At 37.5% G+C, this 22,801-nt stretch overlaps 1 protein-coding gene across 4 annotated transcripts in view; it reads left to right on the plus strand.

Annotated features, from left to right (window-relative positions):
* The window catches only part of GPCPD1 (glycerophosphocholine phosphodiesterase 1), a 42,684-nt gene that overhangs the window by 10,782 nt on the left and 9,101 nt on the right, over positions 1 to 22,801 (plus strand). For all 4 annotated transcript variants that reach the window (XM_014254631.2, XM_014254632.2, XM_014254630.2 and 1 more), the window contains exons 3-17: positions 1,259 to 1,343; positions 2,264 to 2,357; positions 8,692 to 8,767; positions 10,558 to 10,599; positions 11,778 to 11,901; positions 14,385 to 14,628; positions 15,673 to 15,835; positions 15,927 to 16,059; positions 16,266 to 16,320; positions 17,877 to 17,969; positions 19,071 to 19,148; positions 19,979 to 20,018; positions 20,751 to 20,812; positions 21,669 to 21,734; positions 22,596 to 22,732. In XM_014254631.2, coding sequence (XP_014110106.1) covers positions 1,259 to 1,343; positions 2,264 to 2,357; positions 8,692 to 8,767; positions 10,558 to 10,599; positions 11,778 to 11,901; positions 14,385 to 14,628; positions 15,673 to 15,835; positions 15,927 to 16,059; positions 16,266 to 16,320; positions 17,877 to 17,969; positions 19,071 to 19,148; positions 19,979 to 20,018; positions 20,751 to 20,812; positions 21,669 to 21,734; positions 22,596 to 22,732 — 1,492 coding nt within the window. The remainder of the gene's footprint in view (positions 1 to 1,258; positions 1,344 to 2,263; positions 2,358 to 8,691; positions 8,768 to 10,557; positions 10,600 to 11,777; positions 11,902 to 14,384; positions 14,629 to 15,672; positions 15,836 to 15,926; positions 16,060 to 16,265; positions 16,321 to 17,876; positions 17,970 to 19,070; positions 19,149 to 19,978; positions 20,019 to 20,750; positions 20,813 to 21,668; positions 21,735 to 22,595; positions 22,733 to 22,801) is intronic.

Here is a 22,801-nt window from a genome sequence, read left to right on the forward strand (position 1 = left end):
TTTTTTGTAATGAATTGCAGCAAAAGTTTGTGGTTTTTTTCCAAAAAAATGACTGAAGTTCAAGGTGTTATGTAAAATTACTTCAATAAGCTGCTTTCAGAGAAAAATTGTCTTACTTTCTGTAGACATTTTCCAATCCCTGGGTCTGCAGAGTTTTCTTTCATAAACAGGCCTGGTGGTATCCCTTATTAGTTTAACTGGAGAAAAAAGACACAATTTTAGAGACATAAAGAATCCTCAAAACTGTAACTGTATACTTTGAAGTGTCATCTGTGATGTGTGGCTTAGGAAAAGGTAGTGTACACTTGTTGCATACAGTTTGTCTACTTTGTATCTTGGGATTACTGTGTCTCCCACACTGTTCACTTTGAGAACAGGAGGTAAGTCAGAGATGCTTGTATCATTCTTTTGTGGGGCCTAACTGTACTTTAAGACTCCATAGTTTCTCATTCTGCATCAGCTTTTTATTATGTCTAAAAATCTTGTTGAAACCCTGTAAGAGCAAAATACTAATTTGTTCTTTCCCTTAGTATTCATCATTGTTATTCTGACAGTCAGATACATATAGATTTTATATTAAAAACAAGGGTATGCTGCAGTGGTCACTTTGGGATATCCCAAAATTAAATATACTGTTGTGACTTTTTGAGTTCTGTATGTATGTATGCATTAAGGTAAGGGTGACAATTTCATGTGGGTTTTTTGTGTAACAATGTTTTGTTTTGTTATGTTTTGATGTCCAGTAAAAACTGAAAGCATAGCAGTAAAGTTAACTTTATTTCTCTTGAGAGTCAAATTAATTTGGTATGTTGCCTTGGGAATAATGCTAGCAACATGCTGTTTGTGCTTTCTAAATTGTTGGTATGTATTTGAAGGAATGTGGACATATATTAACAAATACAAAGTATCTAGGAAAATAATTGTGTTATCCTGAGATTAAACATTTTACTGTGAAAATTTGCCTGCTCTATTCCCAGAGATGTTTTGAACAGTATTACTTAATATCAGTTTGGAAGCCAACCCTTTCAAGGGCTGGGGTTGTGAGTAGTCCCTCTCTCAGGTCCTTGGGATGGTGAAGAAAATGCTGTTGTGGTTTTGGGTGGGTTAAGATTCCTTTCTGGACAGGAGGGATTTTAGATGAATGATTCTGGTGTATATATTTAAAATACTTGAAAGCTTGACGGTGGCTGTACTTTTTAATGCCATCTAGCCTGGAATAATGATGATTGTGGGTTTTTTTCCTGTTTGGATTTTTTAGGGGAGGTTTTTGCAATATGTGGGAGCTGCAGTGCTTTGGGAAATTGGAATCCCCAAGCTGCGGTGGTCCTCCAGACTGAGGATATGTAAGTTGGTTGTGATTTTTGGTTTTCTGTGGGGGATTTTTTTTTCATATTTTTTATTTTTTTTTTCCATTTGTTCCATTTGAAGTAGCTGTAGTTCTGGAGCAACAAATTTATTCTGACTTTTGAGTTTGTAAACTCTTGAGTTGCATGTACTATTAGTAGAACTCCAGAATTCCTTGTGTTGCCCTTGAGCACTTTGAATGCTTAGGAATATGTTTAAGAAAATACGAAATTTGGGTGTACTTTTCTAGTTATAGATGATGCTTCTGCTGTTGTGGCTGACATTTCAATAGTGTAGCTGTAGATACTTGGGGTAAGAAACTGCTTTGAGGCAATTCTCAGTCCCATGGCTGTGCAGCAGATTATAGGAGATGTACAGGATGGAAAGAAAGTAAAGACTATATTATTGTGCTAGAAGGTGATGGGGAGGAGATTATTTAAACAGAGTTGCATTAAAATTCTTAAGGAGGGGGAGATGTGTGTATAAGCATGAGTGTATGTAAAGAAAGTTTAAATGCAGTGGAAGAGTTCAGTAGTTTCTTTTAAATAGTGCCAGCTTATAGCAGTTCTGTGATGCAGGAAATTAGGATTTGCAGGCTGTGTTTGTAATTCTCAGTGACTTGCTCTGTGATCTTGGATGAGTCTCTGAACCACTTCATCGTGTTTTCCCCATCTGTTCAATGGGGATGAGAATTCTTGCTCTCTTAGAGCACTTCAGATCTGTCAATCAAAAAGTTCAGTTCCAGTTCTAAGTACATCTCATATTCTGTGCATGTTTGGCTAAGGTACTTTGTAATAGCTTTCCTTGCAACAGTACACTAGACTTTATTTTAGAATATTACTTAGACATGTGTCTGAGGTAGCTGTTAGGCTGTATTTTGAAACTTTTTTTTGGTTGGTTGTTTTTTTTTTCTCTACAGGACATCTGAGAAAATATGGAAAGCTACTGTAGAGCTTCCTAGAGGAATTCCTGTTCAGTATCGGTATTTTAAAGGATACTTTCTAGAACCTAAGGTATGTACAATCTTTTCTACTTTAAGTTGGCTCATCCCTAGAAAAATTCCCATAATAAAAAAAAAAAAAAAAAGATTTCCTGAGTTAAATGTGAGGTTTTTTTAGAAATAAGTCCTGAATTGCGACATGTGAAACATTAAAACATTTGTGGAAATACTAACAGTTCACTTCTGGAAATACAAGACCATGTGCTGTTAACTTTAATTATATTCTCTTCTTTCTTTTGCCAGTGTTAGTATTCTAAAAATTTCAGTGGTAAAGAAATCCCTGACATTATTATAAAGCTTAAATAACATGGTGAAGTTCTCATAGTTAGAATTGAATATGGATTTCAGCAGGGCATGGCTCTCAGGTGATCTCTGGAAGGAATGTGATAGTATGTGACATCTGTAGCTTCCATTCTATATTATAGGGTGGAAGCAATTGACAGTATGAGAAAAATGGTTAGTGTAGGAGGTGCATTAAAATTTTTAGAAAAATTCAAGATTTGTTTTTGTGAAGCATGAGAAGTATTAACCAGATTTTGTGCTGCATATTTAATGTAAGTTAATCTCTTGAAGTGAAAAGGTAAAACAAGGGATGAGGCATACCATGGTTTTCTGTATGTTTGTATATAGGTATTTGCACGACTTGGAGGGAAAAAAAACACTCAAGAGACAGAGAGAGATATGTTTTTACAGGTATTGATGTCAAAGTTGCATATGACTTGCAGACTTTGCGCTAGGGCAGGGGGAAGTTGTTCAGATGGGATGAGGCTGCATCCAGGAAAAATCTGGGCTGAGTTGGGAAAATAAGCAGCTACTCTTGAACTGTTTTTCATAATAACAAGTAATAACCTTAAGAAATTTAATGCTGCTTTTGCTGTCTTTCTTATTTTATTAATATCCTGTAGCTATTCACCCTGGGCTTTAGTTCCTCATTGAAACTGGGATTGTGAAGGCTGTAGCTAAGTGTGCAAAGGAGTTACAGAACCATCTCATCAATACCTTTTAAAAATTTCAAATTACTGTCAAGAGCATGTAAGTTTTTGTCAGCCTTTTTTCACTAAAAAGAAAATATTTGATGGAGGTATGATTTCAGTGAAGGATACTAATTTCAAATGAAACACAGTTCTGTTTTTTTCATTACAGCATGTGAAATAGTCCAGTCAGAAACTGGTATTTAAACTGATACTTGGAGGCAGAAGAAGGGAAGGCCAATAATAGATTTCTTTTGCTGAGGTCAAACTGAGGCCAAAAGTAGATTAATTCTTACAGCTCAGCAGCTCTGATGAAACTCTTACATTTTTATTTTTATTTTTTTTTTGTAAATGCCCCTAAGTTTAAATGTAAGCAATAGCACACTCGATAAATCAGAGTTAGTGAGCAGAGGCTGAGCCATAGACAGCAGACAATACAATTACTGTTTTACCATTTGCAAAAGTTTACCCTCTGTATTGGTGAGTGTGTTTCTTTGAGTAGGTGCTCTGTATCGTGCACACTTTATGCACCGTGTGATGCAGAGTCTGCCAAGGTAAGTATGAATTTTATGCAATACCAGCATAAAGAGCTTCTAAATGTAAAGAGCAGGAGAAAAGGAAACCACCCTACAAAACAAAGTATGTGAATTCCTGGGTACAGGGTTATCAGCTTAGTGGTGTCTGGCTTGTACCTGTTAAATGCACAGGACTTTATTTCTTATAAAATAAAGGCTTTTGAAGAAAAGAAATCCAGGTACAATGTTTTCTTCCTCTTTTTGTAAACCTCTTGAAGAACAAGGAAAAAGAAACAGGATTATTGTGTACAGTACAGTGCAAATGAAGCAGTACATGGAGAACTTTAGCATTAAGGAAATGATAAGGAAAATATACTTTTAAGTTAAATTATTCTGCATACTTTTATGTCAGAATTTATTTCATTAGGCATTGCATGTGATTAATCTAAATTTGACAAGCTGGCAATATATGATCTCTGACACTTCATTTATTATGTCAATTTTATGTGTAGTAAAATAAGTGTAATCTTAACTATATGTTCAAGTCTGAGTATACGAATTTGGCATCACATAAATAGTAAATCATGCTGATGACAGATCCACCTGAAGTTACTGTTCCCTTCTACAGCATCTGCATCTGTGAAGGTGCTAGAGTTGGACATGGTGGCAAAGACGGGGGTGATAAATGTTTACACAGAGAAATGGTAGTTCCTAGAGCACCTGTAGTAGTGCTACAGCCTAGATTTGAAAATAGATAGAATAATTGACATTTTATTTAAAAAAAAAGTGAAGTCTTTTTCTCACCTCCCTTTAAGTAGAGTGTCATTTGATCCTGAAATTTTTTTACTTGAAGGAAAGGATGATGTAATGGAAAGTCTTGTTTGTAGTGAGGCATATTGGTGTTAACATAATTGTGGCTATGTAAATAGAACAGTTTTTTTTTTAAATACTCAATATATTGAAATTTGTAGAATTTTTGCATGAATACAAATATATATACAAAGAACATTTTACTATAAAATTGGTGTCAAGTCTTGGCTTCTGCATATCAAAAGATTTTACTGCATTGCAACCATTTTTATCTTAAGCATTTAAAAAGAAAAAGAAATACACACACTTGGATAAAAAATGACAGTAAATTAAACTATTTTGCTCAAGGTTTTTCTTTCCTTGAACAAAGTTTGGTACCAGTGAGCTCCCAGTGAGGATCTTCCTGGGTTTTATTCTACACTCCCTTTCTGTTTGTGGCAGGGGCAGAGGTAGTGGGTTATGAGGGAGTTTGTGTGAGGCACTCCAAAACTCCCTTGGCTGGAATTTGTCTTCTGTATATCTTATGTTTTAGAAGAATCATTTTACATGCACTCTTTGCTTGATGCTTATTTGAAAACCTTAGTAAGGAACACACCTTATTCTGTTCAGCTGTGTTCTGTATTTGCTTTTAAAACTGTAAATAAGCGTGCAAGTTCAGGGTTACTTCTTTCAAGGCAAATGTGAAATAACTAAGCTATCTGTGCATGTAGCAGGACCTTAAAAACTGGATCGGAGGACATGTTTCGAACTTTCTGTTTAATTACAGAGGTTTCAAATGAGAGTTAAATTTACTTTTTTTAAAGTGCAAGTAAAGAAATCCATTTAGTGCCTGGACTATAGTAATAAAGGTGAAAATTAGACCTAGATTTAGTAAATAATGCCTTAGAAAAGCTTTTTGTAGGTTAAGAACCCATGGTTATCGTTATAGTAACGAAGACATTATTATCTGCTGAGATAGCAGATTGTGTGTGAAACTGTTACTGGAAATACTAGAGCTATAAAATCTTCACTGAGCTCAGCATTTCCTGCCAGGTGACTTTTATGTGATGCTGCCTTGCAAGTTAGATATGGTGGCTGAATGGCTTTAATTATTCAGTTTAGTGCTTATTTGTTGTCTTCTACATGGTATAGAAATCCAGAGAGATTTTGGTCAGAGATGCAGCTTTAGCAGTTAAGTCTCATTTAGCTGCTTCATATTATTGAAGTAGATTATTATTCTTGAAACATAGTTTTAATTAGCAAAGTGCACTTGGATAAATGTGTTTGTGTGGCATTTTTAAGATTTGGTTTGAGTTTTCCCCCTCCTCTAATGTCTACTTATAGTGTTGCTTTAAAACAGGAACTTTGTAACTGATCTCCTAAATTACCATTGAAACATCCACAGAAGTGTTTTCATTATTTAATTGTACTGAGTACCCAGGCACTTCATGCAGATGGTGCATCTGCTTTGAACCTCTGAACCATTATGCTAGACGGGCATTTTACCCTTCATTTCTAAAGTGTCTAATGACTGCTGCGGAGGGAGGTCCCATCTTCTCATAATGGAAAAGGACTTGCTTTTTAAAAAAAGTTCTTGAATGTCCTTTAAGAGCTTTAAAATTGCATCAGATGTTCAGCTAATCAAGATCAAGCAACATAATGTTTGTGTTGACTTTTAAAAAAACCTGTCTGTATTAGTAGAAAAGGATCCACAGTGCCACTTAGCTCAGTGTATTGCCCGTGAGATGCTTGATGTGACTTTTGAATCGATACCCTTTTAAGACTGTCCTCTAGAAACTCTCCTTTTAGGCAACATTACCATACTATTAATATTGATGACACATCATTTAGTTCTGCTGCTCAGCTGGGCTGCTTTTCAGATGTGGTCAGTGTATGCCATGGAAATTGCATTACTATTTTGACCTGATTGTAACAATGGTTTCTGTTACATGTAATTAAAATGTTTTTTAAATGCCTGTAAACTCAGAGATAGTCTGAACAGGGATTGAGAGGGTTCTTAGTGATGTCTGTGCTTGTTCTCTAATCAATTGCCCTTTTTTTCCAGGTAGCTTTGCTTGGCTCTTCTTAGTGTGGAAAGTGTTGAGGGTTCCTGGGATTAAATGCACAATCAGTCCATTGTATTCCTTTCAGGAGAGGAAATTGTGCTGAATGTATCCAGCATGGTGTCCTTATTGTTGGGATAATGTTATTCAAATTCATTCATCATTTTAGAACCTAAGTTTAGAATGGACAGTTACAGTAGTGTAAGAAATAAATTGGTATTTTCGTACAATACAGTGAGGGGTTTTACAAGGAAAATCCCTTTGCTTACCTTTTGAAGAAAACATCTTAATCCATGTTAGGAAGATCTGCATTACCCAGGTTCACGGACTAAATTTGTGCACGTGTTTGTGGGAGCTGCTGTCAGAGATCTTGCATGCCTGCGTGGTGGCCTCCCTGCTGACAAACATGGTTTGCAGCTTTAAAAACTGTCATTGTGACAGGCAAATGCCACTGTGCTGTGAAAGAAAGCAAAGAAACTTCTCATTATTTACTTTTCTAGAAATCATAAGTGTGGTCATTGTGGCAGCAGTGAGAAGTTGGGAACTAAAACTGCCCCGTAACAGGAATAAAGTGGAAGCAGTAATACAATTTTATTTATATTTTACATGGATTCAGTCTTTAAAACATAAGTAAGCATATTTTGCGTGTTTTTTTTCTGACATGACCTTTAAGTGTGGATGCCTCTGAACTCGTTAGGGGCACTGCTTTAGCTGAGACTCACAGAGCAAACCTGTCCTACTGAGTACTTGTGAAATGTTTGGCGTTTGCTGTTAACTCACCCAAAGGCATGGGAGGTTAAATGTGGTCAGTGTATGTCAGGAAATCCCATCTGCATGTGAGGAATTTGTTAGGTGAGCTGTAATGGAACAGGGCATTATGGTCCTGTGTAATTATACTGCTGGGTTTGAAGCTTGTCTGGATGTCCCTGTGGATCTGAAATCTGTTTAAACAAGAACCTGAAGTACTGGGATAAGCTGGCATTGAAGTTTCCATGTCTTTGTCAATAATAGCAAATTTTTTGGAAATAAGAGTTTCTTAGGCCCCAAAACATCAGAATGACAAATTGCAGCTATTTGACAGTGTTTTTTACATCTGATAATATCAACTGTGCCATGCTAGGGGAAACTTCTCAGGGTGACTGAACTGGGAATCAGCCATGTTCTCTCTTGTTACCTAAAAGCTTTTACCTAGAAAGCTATTTCAAAGTTAAATTGTTCTGAAAGAAGAGATTGTGTTACTATTCTGGTTATCTTGAGTCTTGACTGTGTTTGTCAACAAATGTCTTCTTTTGGTGGACAATATTTCTTTTTAATGAAAGAATTTAATTTATCCTGCTCCAGCTGGAATAGACTACAGGCTCTTCATTGCTGGCTGATTGGATCAATTATTTATGTTTTAATTAGATGGTAAATAACTTGCTTTCCAGTACCACAACTAAAATAACTGTGTTTTATAGTCTTCCAATTTAGTAAGGCAGATTTTGAAGGAGAACCCACCCCTGCAACTGCTATATGCATGAGTAGATGCTGAGTGCTGTTTGGAATTAGAGATGTGGGGTATGTTTTTCATAAGCTGTTGCTGTAGCTTGAGAGCAAAGTGAGCACTCTTAATGAGTTCAGAGATTTTTTTTGTGCCAGAAGGAAACTAAAGTAGTCCAGCAGAGTATCTGTTACCAGTAAAGGTTTAATGATTCCATGTAACTTCTCTGCCATGTCAGACTGTCACAAGTTTTGTCATATGTATTCACAACACATCAGAGTCATCAGCAGTTGCAGGGGTAAGAAGCCTCATCTGTTTTCTTTATTTCTCCTTCAGTCTCTCTCTCTCTCTCTCTCTCTCTCTCTCTCTCTCTCTGTCTCTCTCTGGTCCCCTCTCTTTCTTCTTCTCCTTCTTCTGTTACTGCCTTAAATCTCTAAGTTTAGTTCACAACCATTCCAAACAGCTTCATGGGTACAAAGTCAGATCTAACAAAAGAAATTATTGCAGACATTTAACTTTTAAATTACAGACTATCGATGGTCCCTGCGAAGTCATAGTTCACACGTGGGAGACTCATCTACAACCACGATCAATTACCCCTTTAGGTATGGGCATCAACTGCATCTGTTTGAGGCATATGCATAAGATTGCTGATATGCTGCACACTGGTTTAGAGGGATTGATAGCTATAGTTTTAAAATACTTAAATTTATTAATGTGTGGGAGGTATAGACTTTTCTTTGCACAACATGGGCCTTACTCTCAAAATATATATGTATATATACATAAGTGGCTTCAAAATGGAGTGGATGTGAAATTCCTTGCTGTCATCCTTAAGATTATGTGGGTTGTTTTTTTATTAATTTGGAATTGTAATAATTTTCTGTAAGTTTAATTCTTTGAGACTAAGGATCCATATTATCTTTTTTAAAGAAAATGGGGGGGGAGGGTGTGAAATCACTGCTGCTTTTATTTAAGTACTGTTTAATTAGTAAAATTTTAAACCAAAAATGTTTAATTAGGCTTCTTTAAGTAAATGGATTAATGGAAATAGAAACATGAATGGACTTATTTACCCGGCAATTTAACAGAAATGTATTTTACTGAAAGAAAGGGTGGCATGCAGACTTGCATATAAGTTACTAATGCTTTTCTGAACAGGGAAAAAGTTTGGGGTTTAAGAGTGACTGAAATAACCTTTGAATGTAGCTTGTAGTTTAGATCTCTTATGCTGCTATGGCATGTTTTATGCACTGTCTTTTCTAGCACATGAAAAATATTATTTTCTCCACAGTTAGAAGTTCACATTTGTTAAGAAACTTTCTAATTATTTGGAAAAACGTCTTTCAGAAAGGTGGTATGAGACAAACTGTTTGTTAGTCATTAGTAGTACCATGATCACGTTCTGTTCTCCCTTTGCCTTTTTTTTTTTTAATTTCAGTTTAATTACTAGTATTTCTATTCCTGTAAGAAGGTTATTTCTGTATTTGTCAGTAACTGATAAGCAGCCTACCCTCTGCTAGGGCCTAGACTTTATCTTCAAATTTAGATTACCTCGTTTCAAACAGTTGGGATTTTTTTTCCCCAAGTAATACTCAATTCTTCATAAGCAGTTTTTGAGAAAATGCAGCAAACACAATATGTTAGCACTGGGTCATTTTGATCCTAAATTGTTGCCTGTGGTTATTAAGAAATTAGGGTAGGAGCCAAATGATTCTTAGGGAAAAAAGGATTAATCACTGTAGAGGCAAAATTATGCGAAGTTTTATGTTTTGAGAAATGCATGGGTTGTTTAGACTATCGCAGTTCTGTTAATTCTGGTGAATTTACTTAAGATTTCAGTTCTTAAAGCATTGGAAAAAGTAAGGATAAAAGTAAGTGTGAACTGAGTGTTTTCAATATTTCATGGTAGGTTGGTTTCTCTCACGTGGGCAGAATAAGCATTTTAATTGTGACTAACTCAATTTAAAAGCTTTAAATGTGCAGCAGGGCAACTTTCTTGTGTGTTTGCAAGAAACTTTAATGTCTTTGACACTACTTTGACAAGTAAAGCATCTTAGATACTAGTGGGATATAGTTATCAGCAGAAGACAGCAGCAAGCCAGAAAATTGTGCAACGTTTTTACTCTCAGTTCAGATTACCGGAAGTGAAATGTGATATTTTGTGTGTTGGTAGTTTTTTTCATGCAGAAACTGAGAAAAAGCATAAATTGAGATAAATCTTTATAGAAGGTTGCAGAAAACATGCTGCTTTGTCTGTTTCAGTTTTCCTACCTTTTTTTAGATACACTTTTTAGAAGTGAAGTGGAAAAGTAGAATTAATTTAAACTGGCAGATTTTAAAATGTGAGTACTAATTACTTTTTTCCATTCTTTTCCATTCCTTTTAATTCTAGAAAATGAAATCACTGTTGACGATGGAGACTTTGGAATCTGTAGTAAGTGAGACATATTAACCTTTATTCTTTACTGTGGATTTAATTTAAACAAGGTTAAGTCTTGTAACTGAAAAATGTTTGACATGATAGGTTTTGAGAAGAATTGCCTATGATAGCTTTCTCTGCTTTTACAGTTATTTTTGTATCCAGCATTTGTGAATTCACACTAAAGCTGTTATCCCTTCTAATGTTAATAGACTGCTAGGAAGAGTTGAAGTGTTGTCACTCTGATGGTGTTAAAGGTTGAAATTTGGGAACTTTAAATCATAGGCATGCATTTTTTTTTTTTTTGTTAAAATACAGAATAGACTTAGCTTTCTCTTAGTACCTAGCCTTAAAAAAAACTCTTCATGCCTGGAAAAACATAATCACTTGCACTGAATGGACCCACTCTGCCTCTTCAGTTAGAGATGCAGCTGCCAAGAGGTTCTCGTAAGCCCACACCTCATGTTCTTGTGTGTGCACAAATGTCTCACTTCTAACCCACCTCTCACTTAATGTTCAATCTTCTGACACTGGAAGTAATTATTTATTATACCTCATAAATCTTGTCTTCAAGCTTTTCCATTTTACCCTTATATCCTCATCAAATGATGGGTTTGGCTCTTTAGGAACCCTTCAAAACTATGGGGTTTGCTTCAGCACCTGGTTTGCAGCTTATGTTTCTGGTCCTCCTGCTTGTAGGCTTTCCTTGTTTTGATGTTCAGGGTGAGGATTCTCCATGCTTTTCATCAAAACTCTTGCTGTACCCTGTCCTGCAGACTTGCACCGCTTTACTGGCGCTGATTATGATGAGTTAATGGTCACACCTATATCTCATCAGAAGCAGGGAGCCTCTAATTGCTTAGGAACCTTCAGAGTTCCTGTCAGTATTATTCCATGTGCTGAGAGAAGCCAAGACAAGGGAATGTTACTCAGTGCTGTCCTGCAGATAGTTTACACATGATCATTGTTCCTGTTTAATCCCCTTAAAAGCCAGCAGATAACTGCAGTACCAGTTGGGCATTCTGAGTAGTTCAGAAAGACTGGGGAAAGGCTGCACCGAGCTTCTTGCATTATTGTACATCAAGGCTGGTGATAAGGAGGATTATCTAGAAGATGATGGCAGGAGGAACTGACTAGATCTCCCTAAAATAAATTACTAAAATGTCTTCTCATTTCTGTTTGGCTTTTGATAGATGGTATTAAAACTGTGGATGCTGGGTGGCTGACATGTCAGACAGAAATAAGGCTACGTCTGCATTATTCTGAGAAACCCCCTGTACTGATATCTAAGAAGAAATTTAAAACATCAAGGTTTAGGTAAGAGCCTGCTCATCTTAGTGTGTAATTTACCTCATGTTAATAGTGAACACTAGTGATGTTTTTTTTTTTCCTTAATTAATGTAGCCTTTAAATTAATTTTGGGTTGCTAATAGCCGAATTTCCAAGTGTTAAAGCACAAATACTCCATACTTGTCTTGGTGTTTCTTGCTTTTTGTCTGGAACTGTAGAGTTCTTAGATTCTTACTTAAATCAGTTTGGTGCTTTTCTCTTCAGAGGTGCCTCAAAAAGCAGGCATTATTATAACTCCACAGTGAATTGTCAGAAGTGGGTATCTTAGCCCTGGTGTTTAGAGGACTGCGCTGTTGCGCACAGTGGATAAGGATTTGGCTGGGTTGTTGGTCTGGGTGTTGTGATCAGCAGCTTGATGTCCAATTGAAAACCAGGAATGAGGGGTGTCCCTCAGGGGTTTGTGGTGTTGGTGACATGGAAAACAGGACTGAGTGTCCCTTCAGTAGTTTGCTGATGATCCCAGCCTGGGGTACAGTCACACTGGAGGGAAGGGATGCCATCCAGAAGGAGCTTCACAGCCCAGGAGGTTCAAATCTCACCAAGTTCAGCAAGGCCAAGTGCAAGGTCCTGCACTTGAGTTGGAGCAATCCACCAAGGCTGGGTGGAGAATGGATTGAGAGCAGCCCTGAGGAGAAGGACTTGGGAGTGTTGGTGATGAGAAGCTCGATGTGACCCAGCATTGCACACTTGCAGCCCAGGAGGCCCAAGTGCATTGTGAGCTGCACCAGAAGCACTGTGGCCAGCAGGGCGAGGGAGGGGATTTTGGCCCCCTGCTCTGTGCTGGTGAGACCCCACCTGGAGAACTGCATCTGGCTCTGGGGCCCCCAGGATAAGAAGTACATGGAGATGTTAAAGTGAGTCCAGAGGAGACCACAAAGGTGCTCAGAGGGCTTGGAACACTTCTGTTGTGGACGCAGCATGAGAAATTCTATATTCTTCAGCCTAAAGAAGTGAAAACTCTGGGAAGACTTTTGTAGCAGTCCCTGAAGAGAGTTGAAGAGGGACATTGGACATGGGCCTGGAGTGGCAGGACAAGGGAGAACTGCTTTAAACTGAAAGAGGACAGGATTAGATTAGATATGAGGAAGACATTCTTTAGTGTGTGGGTGGTGAGGCACTGGCACAGGTTGTCCAGAGTTGTAGGTGCTGAATCCTAGGAAGTGTTCAAGGCAAAGTTGAATGGGGCTTGGAGGAACCTGGTCAAGTGGGTGTCCTTGCCTGTGGTAAGGGGGTTAGAACTAGATGATCTTTAAGATCCCTTCCAAACCAAACCATTCCATGGGTCTGTAATACTTGATTTATTTATTTTTTTCCAGTTTTGATTTGATTGCCCCTCCCACCAATTCCAGATTTGCTGATGAGGGAAAGGTTTATTTACTATGATGCTCTTCAGTGAGATTTAGTACTTGTATTGTGTTCTCTACAGCTTTGCCTTTTTTCCTTGCATGCTGTAGCAGGTAGGGAGAGCAATTTCTGAAGCCAGCTTCTTGTCTAAATTAAATGATTGAAATAAAACTTGATAAGCTAGATGTATTCGCTAAGTCAACTGTCCTAAAATGTTGGATCTGTCCAGTGGTTTCTGTGACTGTCACTCCCTATGGCAGTGTCACTTTTCAAGTTTCTGGAGTGCCTGTGTCATGACTTCCTTTAGGTTTTTTTATGAGGATATATTTCAATGTGGATTTGGTGTAATAGATTTCTATAACTGTAAATATTTCTTTGAGATATGACTTCAGTTTTACTGGTGATTAGGCATATAAATGATAATCCTGTATCTCATCAGCTGTGTCTATAATGCAGGAAGGGATTTGGATTACTTATGTATACTCACATCACTGGCATAACTCATTTTGTCTGGAAGGTTTGCTCTGTGTGATAAAGGACTCTGAGTCTTATATTACAAGAGAGGCTTATGCTTCTCAGTCCAGGATTTTTCAGAAATCCATTCAGTTTAAATGCTTATTTAGGATTTTTCAAGGGACTTAATTATTTCAGCCTCTATTACTTATGTCTATTAGAATATACTTATCTGCCTTATCAGAGAGACAGAGCAGCACCCACCAATGTTCAAGTCTTGATCTTGATGGTGACTGCTGTTTTCAGTGCTTTTCAGTAGCCGGTTGGCATTGTGGGTGTCAATCTGTACAGGAAGGCTGGCTCTTTCACAGCCCAAATAGTCTGGTGGAGTGCTGCTTCTCAGACCACAAGTAGAGTTTTCGTATTTACCCAGGTTCAACTTTAAGCAGTGATTTGAGCACTGGAATAGGTTTTAGACAATGGCTGCAAACTCTTGCTCATGTGAGGACCTGCTGTATACAGTGCTGTTCTGTTAGTGGTGGAGTTGAGAATTCTTGTGTTGTAGGAGCTTCTGCTCAAGCTTCCTAAATCTTTATCATTCGCAAAGGCGCTGCAGTGACTTAACCATCTCTTTTGTGTTTCTGGTTGAGTAGAGTAAAATTGACCCTAGAAGGCCTAGAGAAGGATGATGATGAAGATGGCCAAGAGAAGACATCCCCTACAGTCCCTCAGAAAATGGCAAACACGGTGGAGTTCTCCTTAATCAGTGACAGCGACTACAAATGTCGGCACTCTCAGCCAGACTGTGGCTATGCTTTGCAGCCAGACCGATGGATAGAATATACAATACAAACCATGGAACCTGATAACTTGGAATTAATATTTGATTTTTTTGAGGTATGTCTTTTACTCCTAAGAAGCAGCTCCAGTCTGCCTTTTGGAGCTCGAGTCAGTTATTGTGAAGATTTCACTGTTGAAACAGAGCTACTGCCTGATGTTCTTGATCTTTTGGATTTGTTTACACAAGTATGGGACTACTGACTCCCAGCCCGTTTGTAGAAGGGTTATTGGGAGGCTTCTTGATGTGGCACAGGAAGTTTTTCTGTTCTCCTTGTTTAGAAGTCAGTACAAATTGGACTTGGATCTGTGTGTGTGCAGTATTGCATCCTGTTAGGTTGTCTGGATATTAATCCTTTATCAGAGCTAAATTATGCTTCTCCTGCTTCAACATATACAATGTGTATATGAACTAGTTAGATCATGTTAGAACTTACTGAATCTAAATTTTTATATTATAAGCAAAAGAGATTTCTCTGAAATAACTTAAGCAGATTAAAACTGGATTCTCACTACTGTGTCTGTTATTTTGCACTATTTTTCCCCCTGAAAGATGTTAATATTTGAAGTTCTTTTTAAAAGAAAGCAACTTACACAAAATAAAGTTTTTTAAGTATTTTTGTTTTGGTCTGAAAGTGCCTTCAAGTCACTTACAGTCATAGTTGTAAAGTGTCTACATAGTTCCTGAGCTTAACTATGGTCAAGTGCACATTCTTTTTATTAGTTCTTCCCTCCAAAGGCATACCAAGTTTTTTAGCATTTTAAGCATAAATATTATTCCAGTTAATTTTTGTTCTAAGCAGAACTTGGGCATTTTAGAAGACAGACTATTCCATGCATGCTATTTTGATCTGAAAAGCTTATCAAATGTAAGGAGTGTCAAAGAAAAATGTGAGTTTCATAGATTTCTGTAAAAATTTTCATTTTCCTGATAGTAATTTATAACTCGCTGTTACATTAAACAATTTTAGCTGAAATTAGTGTTTTGTGTAACACACAAGAAACTTGTGTTGTGTCCTGAGGGGCAAACCAGAAGAGTTTGTTTAGAATTCTCACTCACATCTAACAGTAGGGGTTTTGGGGTTTTGTTTGTTTTGTTTTTAGGAAGATTTAGGCGAGAAGGTAGTACAAGATGATGTGCTCCCAGGTCACGTAGGCTCTGCCTGCCTCCTGTCATCCACAATTGCAGAACTCGGAAAGAGTGCTGGAATTCTTACACTTGCTATTATGAGCAGAAATCCAAGGAAGACAATTGGAAAAGTTCGAGGTACAGTTGATGCCAACAACAGATGCAGATAACTTTCCTCAAAGCCATCTGCTGTTTACTGACATGTGAAGCATTGCTGTTTTTCTTGCAGTGGACTACATAATTATCAAACCGATCCAGGGATACACTTGTGATATGCAGGCTTCATATGCAAAGTACTGGAAACCAAGAACAACTCTGGATGTTGGACACAGGGGAGCAGGGAATTCTACAACCACAGCTAAGTAAGTCTGTTTGCATTTTAAACTGGGGAAATAGTTTTGTGTCACTGACATCAGCTGAGGAAGTGGACAGTTTAAAAATCTGCAACCCAGTCATTTACTTCAGTATCAAGTTGTGGGTATTCTCTGAAACAAAAACCTCTGATTTGTATTTCTGTTGTTTCAATTCTCTGCTATACTGCATCTAACCATTTTCTTGGCTATTTCAGGCTTGCTAAAGTTCAGGAGAACACCATTGCATCCCTGAGGAGCGCTGCTAGTCATGTATGTACATACATTTCCATATACACAGCACCTGTCTAGTGCAAGCTAGGTTGGCTTGTGTGCTTAATTTGCATGATTCAGTACAGTGAATGGTAATTGCACTGGTGTAAATTAGATAAAATCACTGTGGAAATTGCCTGAGTTATAGGAAGTTAATAGTACATTAGACTCTCAAGTCCCTTAAAAAAAACCCCAAAACTTCCATTTAGTATATTCTGGTGGTATTCTAATGCAGGAAGATTTTTAATCTCAACCCTGTACAGACAATTTGAACAAATGAATGAAATTTTGGCACTGCTCGAGTCTGTCAGCATCCTCTCAGGTGGCAAAGGTCTTGCTCAGGGACTGCTGCACACTGAAACTTGTTGTCTGAAAATGTGACTTGGGAGCTGAGTTGGTAGAATAAACCAAGCCTTGTTTCAGTGCTTGCTGCAGTGAAAACTTGAAATCCTAAGACAGAACTTCCAGTTTGGGAAATAATAGCTCCATGTGCCTAAATTCTGTGATGGATGTGGTCCTTCCAGTAATCTTGATCTCTGAATAGAATTGTAGCTACTAAATTACTGTTTTGAGCAGTAGTTCTTAACCCCCAAGTGGACACCACAGGTTTATAGACAGCTTTTAAAATGCTCACAAGAAATATGCATTGAGGTAGAAATTTGCTGTGAAGTCATCAGCAGCATCACCAGAGAAGTGCTTTCATCTCTTGGCAGCTTGAAAAGGCTGAAAGCCACCACTCTGAAAATATTTCTGCTGAGAAAAGGACTGAAAAAAAATCCATGTCCTATTTTCTCTCCATGATGATTGAAAAAGTGGGTGTCAGGGTGATAATTTGATGAATGGTATTCTTGGAGGCCTTCAAAGGAATGATTTGCAGACAGTATAAGTAAAAAACCTCAAACCTGTTACTGTGTTTTTCTTTCTGGCCCTCCCTCTTTTCCAAAAGACTGTACTTAGAGCTTTTGGATCTTTCTTCATTTTTTAAAGCCTAAAAGGAAATCAATCACAGCTGAAAAGGGCAGGAGAATGCTGGATGCAGCTATTTCTGCTCTTGCACAGATTATAACACATTGCTACTGTGTTACTCACTAGTGACTCCAGAAGTTTGTTCCTATATGGAATATCTCCCTAAAGCTTTGGCAATATGGAACCATCACTTCTCTCTTGGTGTGGTGGTGGGGAGGAGGGAGGAAGATGCCACGAAGTCATCTGTGTTTAAAACATTTGTGTCTAAAAATACCATCTTAGTCTTTCTCTGTAATCAGGTTCACAAGACTTGAATCTTGCTAGAGGGTTTACAAGATTAACAAGATAGATATATATATATATATATGTCTGTATTATGGTAGTTAAGATAATTTGCCATATAATTTTTTCATCATTAATAATCCATTGCTGAGCATGATTTAACTGGTAATAGCCAGTTGTATTCAACTTCTGCTTGATGTCTCAGACCTGTAAATACTTGGCAGTATTTGCATGCAGTTCTGTAGTCCTTGTGCATAAGTCGTTAATGGGCTTTTGTTTTGTTCTGTGTGTTTTTCAATTTCCTGTAGGGAGCAGCATATGTGGAATTTGATGTACATCTTTCTAAAGATCATGTGCCTATAGTATACCACGATCTCACATGCTGCATGGCCATGAAAAAGGTAAAGAAAATAATACCTGTATTTTATGTATAAATATGCCCATTCTAGAAATGTAAAGTGTTAAGCTCTCATAGAAAGAATTCTGGGGACTCAAGGGATGGAATGGGAATAATGATGCAGCATTACTTTATGCATAGAGCAGGGAAGTTGAGCTTTTTCGTTGTTGTTGGAAACAACATGTAGCATGTTGTAGCAATAGCATTTCAAATGCATGGTTTGGCACTCTTCAAGCCCACATTGTAGTTACTATTTCGCTTCTTTCAGACTTAAGATTTGGATGAAAAAAAAGCTGACAAGTCTGCTGTATTCAATGGTGCCTGTGGGGCTCTCATACTCAGGCCTGAATGTTTGCGTTCTGTCCTGTTCTGGTGATCTTCCCCTCCTTGTTCTGTCAATGAATCTAGAGAGAGATTGCAGAGCACAGTGCTTTCTCTGCTTGGCACTGAGTCTTGTGTCTTCAAACTCCCACGCTCACTGCAGTACTGCGCTTTGTAAGGGGCTTGGTTTTGAACAGCTGTGGGAATGGAACTTGGACTGAGGGGAATGAATATGCAGTGGATCTTCACTCAGTATTGTGTTGCTCAGTAAAAATTGCTTAGTGAGGAGGGGAAGTGAGAAATGGACAGAATATTTTGGCACCAGATCTTTATTTTGGGAGTGGTCTGTGTGTGTGAATTTTTCCCAGGACATTTATCCTTTTTTATTAGTTTCCGAGACATTGGATAAACAGCAGTAAACTGAACTGCCTTGGAATATTTTTCAATGCATTTCTTTACTTGCAAACATCTTTCCTGAATACATTAACCAGTCAAGTTTTTACAGAATAATTATGCTAATGTTTTGAGAAGAAAGAACTTTAAAGCCTCCGACTTGCATGAAAGACCAAACAATGTTTTTTTTTTTCCAAATTGACACCTTTTTTATACTTTTGAGTGCCTGTGTTGTCTTGTGAAAGCAAATCATCTTAATCATAAGATATCACTTGTATCTTTATCAATAAAATAGGAAACATTAATTGTTTTTAATGCTACTATATAAAAAGTGTGTAGGCTTTTTTGTTGTTTTCAGCGATGTTTAATTATGTGTTGGTTCTCTTCAAAGAAACTGGACACGGAGCCTTTGGAACTGTTTGAGATTGCAGTCAAAGAACTCACATTTGATCAGCTGCAGTTATTAAAGGTATTGTTACCTTGGCTAGTACAATATACTGTGTGTAGAATTTCAGATTGTATATGAAGCTTGGAGGTTTTGGGAGTAACTGTAAATAGTTAGGGAGAGTACAGTTTTAAAAGTTGTAGGAACAGAACAAGTAGGTAATGCCAAGAAAAATACTTTTGCACCGGTTTTGCAACTTGGATAAGTGCCATTACTTTTATCCTCTAGAAGTACGGTGTCTAATTTTCAAATGTTAAAGGGTCTATGTTGAGCTGCTCTACCTTCCAAACAGAAGTGCCCTGTGAAGATAAAAAAAAGTCAGGGGATGAGTGGGCTACTGAGATACCTGCCCTCAGTCAAGGAAACCATCTGGCTGGTCCAAGAGCCATATGATTCTTTTTACTTAAAATTACTTGGTCCGCTCCTTTTTTGTGGAGAGAGAATTTGAATGGAGCAAGGGAGTTGGCTGTGTCTGGCCTGATTCTAGCTCTGTATGTGTGACTCTAATATAAAACAGGTCAGTCCTCTGCACTGGATTGAAACACAGAGGAGGGATTAATGTTCAGACTTCTTCACATCTTGATGTTGAATTATAGTTTGTATGGGTTTACCCTTAACATGATTTCTGAATTTTCAGTGAGCATGTTTTCAGTTTGGTTTTGAGCTTTTCTTGAAATCTTTAGAACCAAGTTTGAAAGAAAATGGTGATGTGTACTAGTATGTCTTTTATCCTTTTACAAATTACTGAAACTGTGTCTATAATAGACTTTAAAACTATTTACAAGCAAAATTAGTTACATTTTACATGTAGGAAGATGTGGGTAGAGTGTTAATGTTGCTCTTATGCTCTTCAGCTGGCTCACGTGACGGCCCTGAAAGTAAAAGATCACAATGGTATGTACTAGTTTGGAAGAGTGCTGGGATTTATGTATTACCATGTAATTATATAAATTCTGTGGTTGCAGTTGCTTGTTGTAATCACATTTGTCCTGAACATTTCTAAATGCTTATATAATTTTGTGCATGCTGTTGAGTTCTTCACTGGGAAGGAGATATCTGAACAGAAGTTACTCCCTTGAGAAGCAGGGGCAGAAGGGTAGAAGGCAAATATTGATCTGTAGATCAATATCTATTTCTGAATAATCATAACAAAATTACCACTAATGTTTCCATCTTGTGCTTCTCCAACTGTACCTTCAACTCTTCAGAATTGCTGACAAGAACTTTGGTAACTGCTGTAGGATATGTTATCAGTGCTGTAAATTTTTTGCCTTAATTATCCCCATTGTAGGGACAGCAAATTATCTCACACATCCCACCTGTAATAAGAAAAGATAAATAAAAATAAAACAAATAAGCCTTGATAACCAAAGCTTATTATGGATGTGATTCACTGAGTGAAGTGGTGAGTATTGTGGCAAGATTTTAAATTCCAAACCAGGAATTGCCAACACCATCATGGGAGTATGTCAATGTTAGAGGAAAAGGTGTAGGTAATCAAAAGGTAGACCTGATTTCATTGTTCACTCTTAAAGGCCTTATGATTTTGAGCCAGTCTTTTCTTGCTGGCGTTACTGGGATTATGCTTCTGTTTGTTTTAATTCAATATTTTGTATTTCTTTCCAGCATCTTTTAAAGAGGAAGAGAACTCTGCTTTTGAGACGCAGCCATTTCCTTCTCTGCAAAGAGTAAGTAGTGAATGTGGAGCAAGATGATTGGGGAATATGAAAACCTCTGTTTTACTTTCTGCTTTGCACACATAGCAAGGGATATTGATTTTTGGGTTTAGGCCTCTGGTATCAATGCTGGAACTGAGAACAGGGGTTTTATTGTTGGACACTGGAGGGTTTTCAGTGCTTACAAGTAAGTCTGTGTGTATTTCAAGCTTCTGAATTTGTGAGCCCAAGCTGTGTAGCTCAGGGTGCACTCAGTTTTACAGATGGTTAACATGTGGGCATTGCCTGTTAATGCATTGACACTTGTTTGTAATCTTGAAAGAAACCACACCTGGCCTTTGGCAGTTCCTCACAGAGTCTTGGCCATCTCTGAGCCAGACACTGAGAAATGTTGAGTGAATTTCCAGTGTGTTTCCATTTAAGACTGGTTTGTGTTAGCTCCACCTTTTGAAATCACGTTGCAAATAATTCTTTACAAGAATTTCATGTGAAAGAGCTTTAGTTATCATTGTAATGTCAAACTCCTGGATTTCATACTTAAGATGTGTTTTGCATTCAAAAGAGCTTTCTCTAGAAAAAAACCCAATATTTAGGAGTACAAATGGGGCATTTCTTTCATGTGTTAAGGTGAATTGACTCACATTTTTAGCTTGTCAAAATCTTATCCTTGAGATTTTATCCACTTTTATGTATTCATTAAGTTTATGTATATGTGTGTTGTATAAAATGTTAAAAACCAAGGGTTTTTAATTCTACTGTTAGACACTATTAGCATTAAATTCCAGTGTAGTCTCACAGCAATTACCTACATAGTGCTTTCTTGTCCTCCTTTGCTGTGGGGTCTCTTCATAGTAAACTTTTTTTTCAGGTGCTGGAGTCTGTTTCTAAAGATGTTGGGTTCAACATAGAAATAAAATGGATCTCCCAACAAAGGGTAAGTAAACATAGATGTGATTTACTTTGATTCTTTGACATGCTCGTGTCTAAAGCTTGTAATTTGATGTGACAATTTCTGAGCTGCAAAGGCATAATTTTTGTGGGGTTTTGTGCCTTTTTTTTTTTTTTTAATAATGCATTATTTTTAAACTGGGCATATAGTAGCAGCACTCCAACAAATGAACAAACTTCTTCTTAAAATGATAAAAAGTATTGCTAGGATTGAGTTCGTAAAGCAGCTCAGACTGCTTTTGGTAGGAGACTCTTTTTAAAGTAAACAGATCACAACAGGGCAGGCAGGAAAGTGCCAAGAAATTCAACCTCTCCTGGCCCAGTGCAGGAGCAGCTACAGCACGGTGCAGTGATGCAAGCAGCTGCTTCTTTCTAGTCCAGGAGGGTTGCAGACTCAGCTGGATTGTGCAGCACTCAGTCCAGAGGGAAATGGTTGTAAAGGCTGGGATTGGAAGCCTGGAGTAGGGGAAGGAAGCTGAGGAGAGTGGTAGGTGGAAGTCAATATGCTAGAAATAGTAACAAAGAGTAGCTGCTATAATTACTCATCTTCAGGGAATTTCTTTGTGGTTTTGAAGCTATAATAGGCTTCCTAGGAATGCATTCCTTGCATGGGGAGACAGAATTTTTCAATGGATTTTATTGCTGTTGGAATTCAGGTACACCTCTCAGGCTGTCAGTCATGGAGAGCTGTAAGCAGCACTTTGAACAGACTACAGGATTGATTCTGCATTCAGACTGGCCATCTGAATTCTCACGTTACTTAGGTTGACTGAGAGACCAATACTTGTTAAAATAATTCTAGTAAGCATTAATTTAAGTGACTCAAACTTGTACTTTCTTTTTCTAGGATGGACAATGGGACGGCAACTTGTCAACTTACTTTGATATGAACCTTTTTCTAGATATTATTCTGAAAACTGTTTTGATGAATGCTGGAGAAAGAAGAATTGTGTTTTCCTCTTTTCATGCAGACATTTGTACAATGTAAGTTAAGAAGAGAGAAATAATGTACTTTGTTTTTGAAATTTATTTTTATCTGGTAAAATTTACTTT

Source organism: Pseudopodoces humilis, chromosome 3 (assembly GCF_049639895.1).
Source record: "Pseudopodoces humilis isolate 2021_Gansu_Grassland_sample_001 chromosome 3, ASM4963989v1, whole genome shotgun sequence".
NCBI classification, from domain to species: domain Eukaryota; kingdom Metazoa; phylum Chordata; class Aves; order Passeriformes; family Paridae; genus Pseudopodoces; species Pseudopodoces humilis.